Raw genomic sequence first — 13622 nt, forward strand, 5'->3', positions numbered from 1 at the left:
GGAAGCTGCCTGCTGTTGTTTGTTTTGACTGTGTTCAGGGAAACAGGGCTTTGTGTACATTCTTTGTAAATAAACAAAATCATAAACCATGACTATACCTGACTCACATTACTGATTTTTTCCTTTCTAGCAGAAACAACCCTGCAAGGCCCTGAGTAATGGCTAAGTGCTCAGGCCCAGGGAGCAACAATACATATGCACATATGCACAACCACATACATAGGGTGACCAGGTGTCTGGTTTCCGACAGAACGCCCGGTCGAAAAGGGACCCTGGCTGCTCTGGTCAGCACCGCCAACCAGACCGTTAAAAGTCCGGTTGGTGGTGCTGTGGTGATAAGGCAGGCTAGTCCCTACATGTCCTGGCTGGCACCACGCTGCGCCCCAGAAGCAGCCAGCAGGTCCGGCTCCTATGCGGGGGAGCCATGGGGCTCCGCGCACTGCCCCTGCCCCGAGCACCGGCTCTGCACTCCCATTGGCCTGGAAGTGGGGGAGCGATACCTGCGAGCAAAAGCAGCGCGTGGAGTCTCTGGCCCCCCCGCCTAGGACCTGGACCTCCTGGCTGTTTGCTGCTTCCAGGGTGCGTGCAGCACAGTGCCAGCATAGGCGCGGGAAGTAGGGGTGCGGGGGGTGCTTCCCACACCTATGCCCTGCTCCTGGCCCTCCACCCCCCAACCTCTCACCTCACCTGTGGGGGGGAGGGGCTCGGGTCCCCAAGCTGGCCCCACCCCCGCTCCCAGGCCTCCGCTCCTGGGGCCCGGCTGTTCATTTTTGTGCAGCTAGAAAGTTGGCAACCCTACACATACAATGTACACACACACATAAATCTGTATATAGAAGGTTGGGATTTAGTGAGTGAATAGGTACCTTAACCCCTCTGAAGTACGATAACTAATACCTATCTGCCAAGTAACGTGCCTTTGAAGATTCCCGCCATATCTGTAGATCTATATTTTTTCCAGCACATTTTTTAGCATTTATTTCTATGATAACTCAAACTCTTACATGACAGTTCCTGATACTGGGATAGTAGCAAATCATTTTTTAAAGCAATGGATTAGTGAACATGTTTGGAGATTAAATTGCTGCTCTTTCCGTCGCTATTTGTGAGCTTTCTGACAACAGTTGCTTACTCACAAAAATGCTGGCAAATCCCAAGTGTTTTGCAAATTTTAGCAAGAATGCCCCCAACATGCATTATTCGTTATTTGCGTGTTTAAAATGTTTCAATCAACCAGTCAGGGAGCAAATACAATACTACGTGCCCAGATACTAGAAACTAAGGTAGCATTATAGAAGTAGTTACTGTGAGAAATTCTGACCATTACTCTGCTTAGTATGTGCCTCTCTGGCAGCCAGAAAGCCATCTGAGCTGGCTACCCTAATGCAAAGAGAATTCCTACATGGCAAAGTGCCAGCCTAATGGCATTATGCTACTCTCATTGCAGTTTCTGGCATGAAGGACAAGACAGGAGTAAAGGGGATAAGGCTGGAGCATCACTGTACACCAACAGTGGCTGCTGGAATGGCTCCTTGGAGTACTGGGAATAAGTTAGAGCAGCCTTTGCACTGTTCTAATATCAGGGACTAGTCCGGGCTAGCCACAGGATATAGGGACTACAAAGATGGTCCGAACATACATTTACTCCTCTCTGCCATGTTTATCCAGAGAGCACAGCTCTTCTGGATCAGAGAATCTGGCCCATAATCTCAATAAAGTGTGTAACAGATACCTTGCCCTGTTTAACACCCTTGGTCCAGGCTGTTAATGGATCCACAAAACTCTAAAAGGAACCACAGGCACAGCATCTATTTCAAAGTCCCTGAAAAAGCACATGCCAGTTTCTTTAGCCATCAGATGCTCCAGGATGCTTTGGTGTATAGTCGAAACAAATACCTTGTGGGAGGCAATATGGTCTAGTGGCTAAAGCCTTGGTCTAGCCATCAGGTAACCTTGGTTCTCGTCCCAGTGCTGCTGCTGAGATACCATCTGACCTTGGGCAAGTCACTTCTACTCGGTAGCTTAAATAATAAGCTTTTTGAGTAGAGACGGCCTCTCCTTATACATATGCATAGCTTCTTGTGCAACAGGGCCCTGGGGTTTCTAGATGCTACTGCAATATAAATAATAACAACAAGCTATCCAGATTATTCAGTGAATATTTATGAACAACCAAAACATCTGAAGATCATGACTGGTTTGCAAACTACTCACTAGCTGTGCTTTTAATGCATGTTGTTGGTAACAGATTGACCATCTCTAGAGTTAGGTTTTCTCAGCTAATGTTCTTTACTAGAGATGGGCAGTGCAGTGTAGCCAGTCAAGAATGAAGATAATGATTTAAATCTCATTTCGCCATCTGACCCTCTCTGTCTGTCCAAGCATAAAACCCTTTAATTGCCAGAGATGAGCCTGAGCAGTGAACTTTGGAGCTGGATGTAGATCTGGATCCAAACTTTCCTGACATTTGGATGCTTGGATCTGAGGTTTGGTTCCGGCCTGTCTCTGCTAATTAACTGATTAACTTATAGGACACCCCTTTTGCTGTTGGAGCTGAACACCTTGCAAGAATTCCAAATAAAAATAACACCCTTTCTCTCTTTCCTGTCTGTAGAAGTATTTAGTTCATAGACTTTAGTTTGTTTCCTTGTGTGTGCATGCTGAAATTACTGAGTGACAGCCAAGTCAGGGAAACAAGTTTTACATTTAGCTGTAAGCTCAGTGAGGCCTGCGTTCATTCTTATCTCTTGCAGGGCTCAGTTTCATAGTTTAGTGACTCCTGGGAAAGTTCTGTCTCCTCATTCATGGGCATTCCCCATTGGGCAACAGTTTTGTAATTCCTTGTGCATTGTATCAGTGAGTGCAGGGGAGTTACACGGGGACTGTGCAGCGCCAATGGGTCCAAGACTGCTGTTAGAGATAGAAGGGACCTGTTGGAAGCTTGAGTCCATCTCCCTGCCAGGGCAGGACATACTCCCCAGAGAGGATGCATTGTATATTAAAATGATACTTTGTTTGCTCTTGACCCAAAATTGAGGCACAAATGAACTCTGCTAGAGCTATTTACTCAGTGAGACCAGACTGCTCTTTGCTTTCATCAGGGGTTTGTTACCATGGGCCATTTCACACTCCTGCCACTCACATAAACTACTGCCTGGAGGCTGCTGAGTGCCAGCCTGTCTCCCCAGCCCAGGATGAGCTACTATCACATCCAAGTCTCTTTCAGGCCTTCCCTCGGGGCATGGTTTATTAATTCAAAGGGAAGCTCACAAAATAACACAGAACAAAGCTACCCCTGTCCCTAACCCAGGCTGCGGGGGCCCAGAGGCCTTGCACTCTGCATCACTCTCTGCTAGGGTGACCAGATGTCCCGATTTTATAGAGACAGTCCCGATTTTTGGGTCTTTTTCTTATATAGGATCCTATTACCTCCCACCTCATCCCGATTTTTCACACTTGCTGTCTGGTCACCCTACTCTCTGCTCCAGGGAACCAGAAGCCAACCTCTCACCTGCAGCTCTCCTCCAACTGAGCCCTCTCACTCTCAGCCCTTTGTAGGGATCACCTGATCCTTTCCCACCTGGCTCTGCTAATGCAGCAGGGCTGTCTGGCTTCCTGGCCGCTTGTCCTTAAAGGAGCAGCCCAGCCTCTTACAGCACCTTACTCTCCAAGTAGCCCCATTGATTTCAGTGGGATTGCTTATGGTCCACATAGAGGCAGAATCTCGCCCTGGGAAGGGAAGGCGGGGACACAGGCGTGGCTCTGATAAGCACTTATCTGTGGTGTTATTCATCTTTTGAGCAGCTCTGTACTCGGTGTGATGAACCACATCAATTTTTAAAGCATTTCACTCCCATAGTTTTGTCTGACACGGGTTAAGGGGAAAAAAAGAAAACAGCTGCGCAAGGCATCTAAGGTCCTTGGAGGACACGTCTGAGCCGGTGTAAGCCAACCGCACATACTCAGACATATCAAGATTTATTTGCTAGGCAGCCTGGGACAAAACTTGCCAGACCCCCTGCAGTTCAAGCAAAATGAATGAGTCTGACTGCAGAGCAGTTGTTCCACCATGGTTCGACATACTCCAGACATAGGACAGGCAGCACTGTTCTCTCCGTGTTTTGGATATCGCTTAACCTCATACTTTATTTCCCCACCATTTCTGGTCTTACTGTGCTAGTTATGAAGTTTTGGGTCTCTTCTTTTAGTGATGGTAAAAGGTGTGATATAGATATGCTAGGGACTGATAGATCAGACATACCATCGAGCCTGAGAGTAGCTGGCCCTCTGAGCAGACCAGGGGCCCAGCCAACCTCTGACTGGCTCCACAAGGAGGAATGAGGAAGCTCAGGTTCACCTATGACTGTCTCACTCTTTGAGCTGCTGGGAGGCAAGTAATTAGGCAGAGAAGCACCTAGGCAAGATAAATGGAAGCTATGCACAGGGAGCTTACCCTAGAGAAACAGAGGCTGCTGGGAGGAGGAACAGTTCCCAGAACATACGGAGAAGGCTTCTCAGGGGAAGCTCGTGAGAGGGGCCCACAGGCAAAAGAAATCAAGAAAGAATGCTCCTGAGGGGAGAGTTTCTGAAAGGAAGGGACTCTGAATGCTACATCTCAGAGAAATCTAGCTCCCATGAAAGACTTCACCAGGCAACAGCAGAAGGCCTGGGAAAAGAGGAATTATATTCTGTCCTGAGGTTTGGCCTCCATGGGGAACTGGACCCTGGAGGAAAGACCCTCCCCTGGTTAGTGACAAGAGGCCCATGACTCCAGAAAAGGGTTCCGGGTCATGAAGGCCTCACTGGTAAAGGACCTCTTGGACATGATTAGGGTTGACTCATCCCCTCCTTCCTTCAGCTAGAGATGCTGGGGAGCAGTCCTAGGTGTGTGACACTCTGCCTTTTCGGACTGAATAAAACTAGATCCCTGGTGGAGCGCAGTGACAAGCCTCACCGGACTTACTAAAATCCTCACTCAGAGAAACAGGCTGAGAAGCAATGGTGGTGCTGCATTGGGCCTCCAGGGGGTGCTCTAAGGTTGAGGGCCTCCATTACACATGGGCAGAGGTAATGCAAGATACCCAAAGAGAGCTCCCATGGTACCTCACCACTGACCTAGAGGGATTACTTCTGGAGGTATGAGGGTAGTTCATTCTTCAGAGCCCATCCTGGTGCTACATGGTGACAATTACAATGGTTATGTTTGTGATGTGTGCACCTACCCTGCAGGAATGAGCCAGAAACCCATCAAACTCATTTCACTGGATGACAAGGACTTTCAGTCATCACCGAGCTGGGCTGGATTTGAACAAAGCAATCTAAAGGTGAAATTTACCCATGTGCTGCCTGACCCATCCTTTCTCTTTTCGTCCTATTGTATGGAATCCATGTACGTCTCTGACCCATCCCTGTACCTCTTTGTCATTATGCTCTGTACTTGTATCTGTGCACTTACTGGCTAGGCAGCAGATTCTAACTATGTTCAAGGTCTGCGCTCGGATACATTTTACACAATTCCTAGTGAAGTCTATGGATGAATGGATATCTGAGGGCAGATTTTGGCCCTTAGGTAGATTAAGTATTCATCTCCAAATATAAGTGCTGGAACTAGGGGTACTGCTCACCCCCTGGCGTGAAGTGGTTTCTATTATATACAGGGTTTACAGTTTGGTTCAATGGCTCTCAGCACTCCCACTATACAAATTGTTCCAACACCCCTGCCTCCAAATATAGCTTCCTTGTTGGGAAATTTAATTGGCATCTTTCATTGCAGCTTCTGTTTTCATTGTTATTCTGTGCTTACGTGCCCAGGGCAAGAACAGACAAACTGAATAAAATCTGGGGCCTTTTACCTGAATAAATTAAATCTTGAACCTGTGTCAGGTAATTACTATGATTCTGCCCATCCGCAGCGTGCGGTTCCCCCTATGTACCCGTGCTCTAGATCTGTTGAAAGAGTCTGCACTCAAGTTGCTTTTTATCGTGTTTCCTTTACATTCTGTTTCTTGATTACTAAAGTAAAGAAAGTGCTTTTGTGTGCCCAAAGGGAGGGGAGCTAGGACTTGTCCTTGGCCTAGCTGTGTAGAAAGAATCCATGTTTTATTGAAAATCGGCAACAACGTTAATAAATGATAACAAAGTCTTTGGACCTCACTCAAACTCAGTAAAAGAAGCAGGTGCAATATCCATGGGAGCCTCTGGGTCAAATGAAGCAGTGATGTGGCTGGAGGGGTAAATTACACGTTGAGTGTAAATGAGTTGGGGAAACACGTGTCCATGGCAAAGAAGTGTAACTTGCACTTATTTGCCATTCAGTGGGTGTGCAAAACAAGTGTAATTGATACGTCGAGGTATCAGACTGGGAGCGTAGCAGGAAAAAGCAACTCAGCGGAGGTGGTAAGATAAAGCAGGTGGAATCTGATCTGCTTTCACCTAGGGTGTAACTGACACTGACATTTACGTCATGGGTGAATCAAGCCCCTTGCGTAGAAGCTGATTGTTCTCAAAGACGGAGGTTATGCGCTACGGAGCAGCACCAAGTTACAAATGACAGAGGGGAAGTTTTTACAGCTGTGATGCTTTTGCAGCCCCCACCCCCTCTCTCTCTCTTTCTCTCTCTCACACGCAGGGCCACAAGCAGTGTCTAAAACGGAAGCTGGTTTTCCATTATATTGTGAGAGCCATTTTCAATCTACAGTGCTCAGCCTTCCTTGGGAGCCCTCCAGTCAGATTGTCCTGGGGCCTGACATGCTAGTGCCAAAGGGGCAGCTCTTGTGGAAAATTGGAACAAAGCAGGAGACACTTTCTAAGGGGTCTGTTTATACGAATGATCTGGCTGAACGACACTACCTGAGAATAAAGGGCTTTCTTGCTCATGGAATGGAATCAAATTCCGTTTCTTCTCCGCTGCTGTTATTTATATACTTTCTTCAAATTCTTTCTTTCTTCCCATCTTTCCTCTCTTTCTGAAGTCATTTAACATTTAGAAGTGAGCCAACCCTGGATGAATCTTGGGCAACATTCTTGCCCCCTGAGCAGGGAACATTCTCCCGTCTTATCCGACAGTTCATAAAACACACCCACATTGATCGCTTTCTTTCATCTAATTCTCATTGCTTAAGGTCTTTCGTCTGGCTATTTTTCCAGTGCATTTATTGATGACCATCTGACATTAATCTCTTCCTTTCTTGGTTCTCTTGAGTCAGAAAAGAAAGAAAAAAAAAAGAAACCAAAAAAGAATCCGTTCCAGATTCCTCTTATGAGATCAAGAATTTATGCTATTTTCCGGGGCCAATCAACTCCACAAGAGTGAAAGTTTCCCACCCTCCTCCAAGCTGTATCAAGATGCCTCTAATGCCTTCCTGAGAGGCCAGGCTATATCTGCATCTATTTCCTATACCTTCCTGAGTCAAATACGCCAATGAGTTGCCTATCACTCCCATATGTACTGGTCCTTGCACAGACCTTGTGACTGGTACTCTTGGCTTCTTCTCCCTACCATAAGACCCAATTCTGCCCTCGTTACTTGTGCTGAGTAAGTGGTGTCTTACTTCAGGAATGGTCCCGTTGCAATCAATGGGCTTGCATATGTAATAAGATTAATAGATTTTCAAGTCTGAAGGGACCACTGTGATCATCAACAGAGGCCATCAGACTTCCCTGAGTTAACTCCAGTTTGAACTAGAGCATAGCTTTAAAAAAAAAATGTAATCTTGAGTTTAAAACGTCCAGTGATGGAGAATCCATCACACCCCTTGCTAAACTGTTCCAACTGTTACTTACACTGACAGTTAAAAAAATGGCACCTTATTTCTAGTCTAAATGGATCTAGCTTTAGCTTCCAGCCATTGGATCTTTGTCTGCTAGACTGAAGAGCCCATTATCAAATTTCCGTTCTCCATTTAGATACTTATAGACTGTGATCAAGTCACCCCTTAACCTCTCTTTGTTAAGCCAAACAGATTGAGCTGCTTGAGTTTTTCACTCTAAGACGTGTTTTCCAATCCTTTCAGGGGGGCAGAATCTGGCCGTTAAGGGCAATTCCCTGTGCTGAGCTTCCATGTGCCACTACAGCATGCTTCCCATTCGGCTGTGCTGCTTTATCTTACAGTGGTGCTTGGCCTGCTCCAAACCCAGCTCCCAGCTAATCCCACAAGGGTGGCAGACTCTGGCTGCTTACGGCCAAGGGATTTGGCCGGTGAAACGGGAAAGCTGCCGGAGAAGCCTGGCACCACAGCTGTCATGCCTGGTGCAGAAAAGATTATGGGGAAGAAGTCCAAGAGCCAACAAAGGGAACCAGCCTGGCGTCACTTTCTAGGTCATGGACATCTGACCCCATTCCTCCTTGGGTTTCATTTCTGCTAAGCTGTAGATTAACTTCACAAGTCAAGGGACTGATCCTGCAGGCTGAGTCCCCTTGGTTCTCAATGCTTTCAGAGGAGTAGATGCCTCTCAGCATCTCCCAGGATCAGACTTCAGAAGGATGTACCTTTGCCATATGGCAAAAGCAAAAATGACAGTGAAATGCTGAAGCTGGTGGCACGCTCCTGCAGATGGCTACCTGTCAGGGGATGGAGATTCTGTTTCCTTTTCACATGCACAGCAAGCGCATCTCCCTGCTGGCTTCACTCTCAGGGTCTTGGGAAAGTTTCCTCTCTGTTTCACAACGCTCCTCTCTGGCGCGCAGCCTGAAACTGTATACACCTGTTGATGATAGAAAACATGGCATGTCCCCTGCTATGTTGATATGGCAGCGGGAGCTTATGAAATACATGTGTGTGAAGATATGATCTCCTTTATAATGTGTGGGTCTGGCAGAGCAAGGGCTTTCAAAGGATCCCCACCAGTCACTCTTTGGGCCCCAGGCTGCCCATTGCTTATACAAAGACAAGGTAGCAGAACCCAGTGAATCCTGATTCCTTAGCATGCTCCTCCCATCCCCCAAACCACACAGCAGAAGGAACGAGATGCACAAAGGAGCAGAGGCTCTCCATGACATCTTTCTTCCATGAACAATGGATACCTGCTTGAAGCACTGGTAACTCAGCCTCCATGTCTGCACTTGTGAGTAGCCAGTATGAGGGCACAATAGCACCAACCAGAGCCATGCTGCAAGGAGGGGATGGGGGACAAAAGAGCTGCAGAGGGGCTGGCCCTCTGAGGAAAGAGCAATTCCCATCTCTGGGACTGGGAAGCTGCATCTCTTGCTTCCTCCACGATCATCCCGGGGAAAAATTCAAGGAAACTCTGTGAGGTCACTCTCCTCCCATTGAGATACACATGGTGGGGAGGTATAATCTGGCCCTTTTTGCACTTTAAGTCCCCTTCTCCATAAATCCCCCAACTCAGATTCCAACTCCCAGCCAAGGAGCGATGGCTGGAGAACTCCCTTTCAACACCAATCAATGTACTCAGAGTGGTCACTACCCTTAAATCCCTGAAGTACAAGGCTTTCCTTTTCTGGTCCCCAGCCCTTCCAGCTCTTGCCAATCCAGGCAATCAGACTCAGGTCTCCTGCTCAGCACGGCACTGCCCAGTTCTAGCACTCAGCCTGTCACTGGGACATATTTTTATCATTTGTGCTCCATGAAGAACTATCAAAAGACTTCAGCAAAAAAGACTTTGAAAAACAAAAGCCAGGTCCTTGGGTTACATGTGGGAGAAGCTTCATCTTAACATGCAAAAAAGTACAATGCTGCTCATTTGGGCTGATTCCTCAGCTCCCAGATCCAGTCTCTGCATCCCAGAGAAGACAAAGAGAAGACAGAGAGGAGCCTTGCACCTATTTTCAGTGAGTAAGCCTCATTCTACTCACTTCCCCCCATATTCCAGTCCTAACAATGGGCTCTTAGCAACGTATTCAACATGCAACACTTGTTGCACAAAAAGTGCATTCAGTTACATCTAGCAGATCAGATTCTCTAACTGGACAGAGAGGGACTTTCTAAAGACGTCTCGCTCCAGTGGCTTCCAACATGTATTTTGGTTCGGTGCCCAGAAAATCTACATCATTTAATTGATCTGATCACTTTCCTATTGCACTTTGTTAAAAAAAAAAAAAAACTTCTGCATTCTCTTGGTTATTATAAAAGGATCTGTCCTGGACATGGTTACAAAGCATTGCCCACAATTTCCCTGTATCTCACCCATTTTCCCACACGTATATAGGGAGAACAGTACAATTGCAAAAGGGTTCTTCAGTAGGAACACATGGTATTTAAATAGGCATCTGAAGAATGAGAAGAGAGTCTACATTCAGGATTTGTGTATATCAGCTTCAAACTCAGTTCCTAAGACAGACTAGGAAAGCTGCTTTTCAATAGAAATCTGATAACCATTTGGAATTTGTCAACTCAGCAGCTCTTTCTCCACATCACAAAAACCACTCCCACCACAAGAATTGGCATTAGCAGCTGGGAGAGAGGCTAAGGACTGAACAGATACAGAGACTGAACTGTTCTCGAGGTGCTTCGTCCAGGTCAGGGCTAAGACATACAGACTAAGGAGCTGTGTGCAGGGAACCTGGCATGGCTGTTGCCTGTGGTGTCCCTGTCCTGTGCGTAAAGGACTCAGTCTAAAGGCCTATCATCTGTTTGATGCCTTTCCCCAGCACTGAATTCACTACAGAAATTCTGTTTTCAAACACCGTCTCACAGAGCCTTTCCATTGCAACATCACATTATGTCTGGCTACAGATGATACTACATAAATTATTATACTTTCCATTTGACTCACTAAGCCTATCTTCAAGCCTGAAATGCACGATTCAGGTGTACATTGCATTTCCTCTTCTAAGATGCCTGACACTAATTTTCTGTTGCACTTTACACAGGAATATAGGACATGGGACTGGAAGGGATCTCCTGAGCCATTGAGGCCCGACCGCTGCTAGCACAGGCATCCCCGCCATATTGTCCTGTTTAAAAAGGTATCATGCTCCACCTTAAAAGTAGTTAGGTTCCTTGCCCTCACCACTCCTAGTAGAAGGCTGTTCAAGGATCTCACTCTGATGGTTAGAAACCTTCTCATTTTCAATCCTGGGGTATTCATGGCCAATTTGTACCATTTATTCTTATGCCAACATTGTCCTTTAACTTAAATAGCTCTTCTCCCTGCCTGGTGTTTTCCTCCTGAACGTATTCTGAGAGAACAAGCTTTTGTTTTGGTAAGTTCAACAAGCCAAGTTCTTTGTCTCCTTTTGAAAGATAGGTTCTCTCGTCCCCTGATCAGCCTAGTACCCCTTCTCTGTACCTAGTCCTGTCTGAATTCATCTTTCTTGAACATGCGTGATACCCTGAGTTTCATTGTATAGTGGTTTCTATGCATCCCTTGACCAGGACTATCCATTCATCAAGTATCCTCTTAAGCAGGTGCCACTATAATGGATCCCAACACACCTGAGCCATTAGAACAAGTTACCACCACTTGTGGGGGGCTGATTTTTCAGAGGTGCTGAGCACCCACAACTCCAAAGGATGGCCCTGGTTCCGAGAAGGACACCCAAATATTGAAACACCCCAAAATCAGTGGCCACATTTGCTTGAGTTTTTCCATTAATGAAAAGGGGCTAGTAATACTTATTTCCCAGGGGTGTTGTGAGCCTGAATTCATTCAGGTCTGCAGAGGTGCTATGAAAGTGCAAAGGATTCTTGTTATACCAGGAAAACAAAGCGAGAGTATCAGCCCTGCAGGTGCCCGGTGCACTGAGGAGCTCCACATCTTTCAAACCCCACTGTCAGCTTTATTCACTGTGTCCTGTAAGCACCACCCTGGAATTCACTCCCAGCTTCCTCTAGGGAAGGGCAGAGGTTGGGAGGGATCCTGGAGGGTTTCAAAACACAATGCAAAATGGTTCAGCTACAGGAATTAAGAACACAGCCACTTGGCTTTACCTGGCATATCTTGTCTTCTGAAAATCCAGGATTCTGGACATGAACATCTTGGCAGTTCCATCAGAATCCAGCTCTGGTCCAGTGTTGAAGAAGCGGGAAGGTGGGATGAAGAAGCAGAGTGAGACAGACAGGAGAGGAGGAAATTCAGGAGCAGCAGGTTAAATCCCAGAGGTGGATTTTCAGCTCAGTAGCGGACAGGGGGCAGGAGAGTCTCTGTGATTCCTCTGACCCAAGGAGGAAACGGCAAGCCCCGGGGTAACCGTACCAACTTCATCCGTGCTTGCTTTGTCTGCTGGCTCAGGCATGTAGAGGTAGCAACTCACAGGATCAAGGACCAGATCTCTCTCTCTCTCTACCCCAAACACTCTGTGTGTGTTTAAAATGCTAAAGAGAAAAATCAAGGCCACCCTTAGTTTCTCCCGCCCCCTGTTGCACAAGAGAGTAATACAATAAAAACAAAAGCAACCTAAGAGAGAGCCAGTTTGTGTGTGAGGGAGGGAGGGAGGATACGTGGGTCCTGCTGCAAAATAATCCGATAAGGAGAAGGAAAAGAAGGAAAGCGAGCGAGCAATCCCATCCTGCCCCACATGTCACAGCAACCTGCCCAACCTGCCTTATCCACACAGCCAGCTTGAGCGGAGCTATAAATACACCCAGCGGATCAAATAGCAGCAGATTTGAATTTAAAATGTAATTAAAGCATGCCGAGGGCGGAGCTGCAGACAGATGGACAGAGACAGACAGAGTGCAGGGGGGACAGGGGGCGTGAGCAGCTGCTGATGGGCAGAATCACTCAGTGCTTCCCCGGACCTAGAGCCCTTAGTCGGCTTGGCTTGCTCCCAGCGAGGGCAGGGCCTTCCTCGCCTTTGTAGGTGTTCTGGCGAGGTGACTCTTTTCTGCACAGGGCTCACACTTCCCCCAAGACCAAGCTGGGCCCCCTTCCCTGTCTCAAGCTGGGATGCTGATGAGATGGTGCCTTTCCGCCCTGGCACCCTGGAGGGCATCTTCTAGGGGGTGCTGTTCTCCCTGAGCTGCCTCTGCTGGGGGTGGAGGGATGTTTCTCCCCTTTCGATCTAAATGCACCTTTTTTATTAGGGCACGAACGTCAACAGCTGTAGCCCAGGGCTATTTATAAACAGCCCGTGGGAGCAGGGGGATGAAGCAGTGCAACAGTTAGCAAAGCAGGGCTCTGCACAGATTGGTGCTGCCGGGGAGCTGGGAACCCCAGCTCCTGTCCTTCTCTGTCTGCCTCCATCACTCTCCCTTTCTTTGCCTTTCATGCAAGGCCTCTCCCTTCCCTCTGTGCCTGCCCCTCCTCTGGATCTCTACCCCTCCCCCCTAACTAGTCCACATAATGTGCATTAATGGATGCGCTTGGGCTGAATGCACTGGAGATTTGCCTTCCACACAAATGCATGCCACTCGCTCTGCTCCCTTCCTGCACAGTTACAGGGGGAAAAAGAAAGGAGTTTGTTCTGATACAGGGCAGTCTCCTCCCTAAAGATCCATGGGGTGGAGTGGCAACGGCCCTCTCCTTATCTCTTTCCTTCCCCCATCCCCTAAAAATCTTAGATGCTGAAAACTGCCACAGACAGAAGGAGCCAGGCTGAGCAGAGTTAGAGGGGGAGTAGCCCTGTGTGTTTCCATTCAACAAAAGAGGTCCTTTTTGCTGGCGCCCGGGGTCTTAAAGGCGCACACCCTCCCAATCAGGAGAAACATGACCTGGTTTTG

General features: G+C 47.4%; 1 protein-coding gene across 2 annotated transcripts in view; it reads right to left on the bottom strand.

Moving 5' to 3' along the window:
* The window catches only part of MMD2 (monocyte to macrophage differentiation associated 2), a 44809-nt gene extending 32345 nt beyond the window's left edge, over positions 1-12464 (bottom strand). Inside the window, exons 1-2 of one of the 2 annotated variants that reach the window (XM_039493077.1) lie at positions 11892-12464; positions 8561-8703 (exon numbers count right to left, since the gene is read on the bottom strand). Coding sequence is in view for 1 of the 2 variants with exons in the window: in XM_039493076.1 (XP_039349010.1) it covers positions 11892-11938 (47 nt within the window). In the remaining variant the exon portion in view is untranslated. The remainder of the gene's footprint in view (positions 1-8560; positions 8704-11891) is intronic. The other variant, XM_039493076.1, reaches the window with a different exon arrangement.
* Between the last annotated feature and the right edge of the window lie 1158 nt (positions 12465-13622).

The sequence above is a fragment of the Mauremys reevesii genome, linkage group 10 (genome assembly GCF_016161935.1).
Source record: "Mauremys reevesii isolate NIE-2019 linkage group 10, ASM1616193v1, whole genome shotgun sequence".
In the NCBI taxonomy this organism is placed as follows: Eukaryota; Metazoa; Chordata; order Testudines; family Geoemydidae; genus Mauremys; species Mauremys reevesii.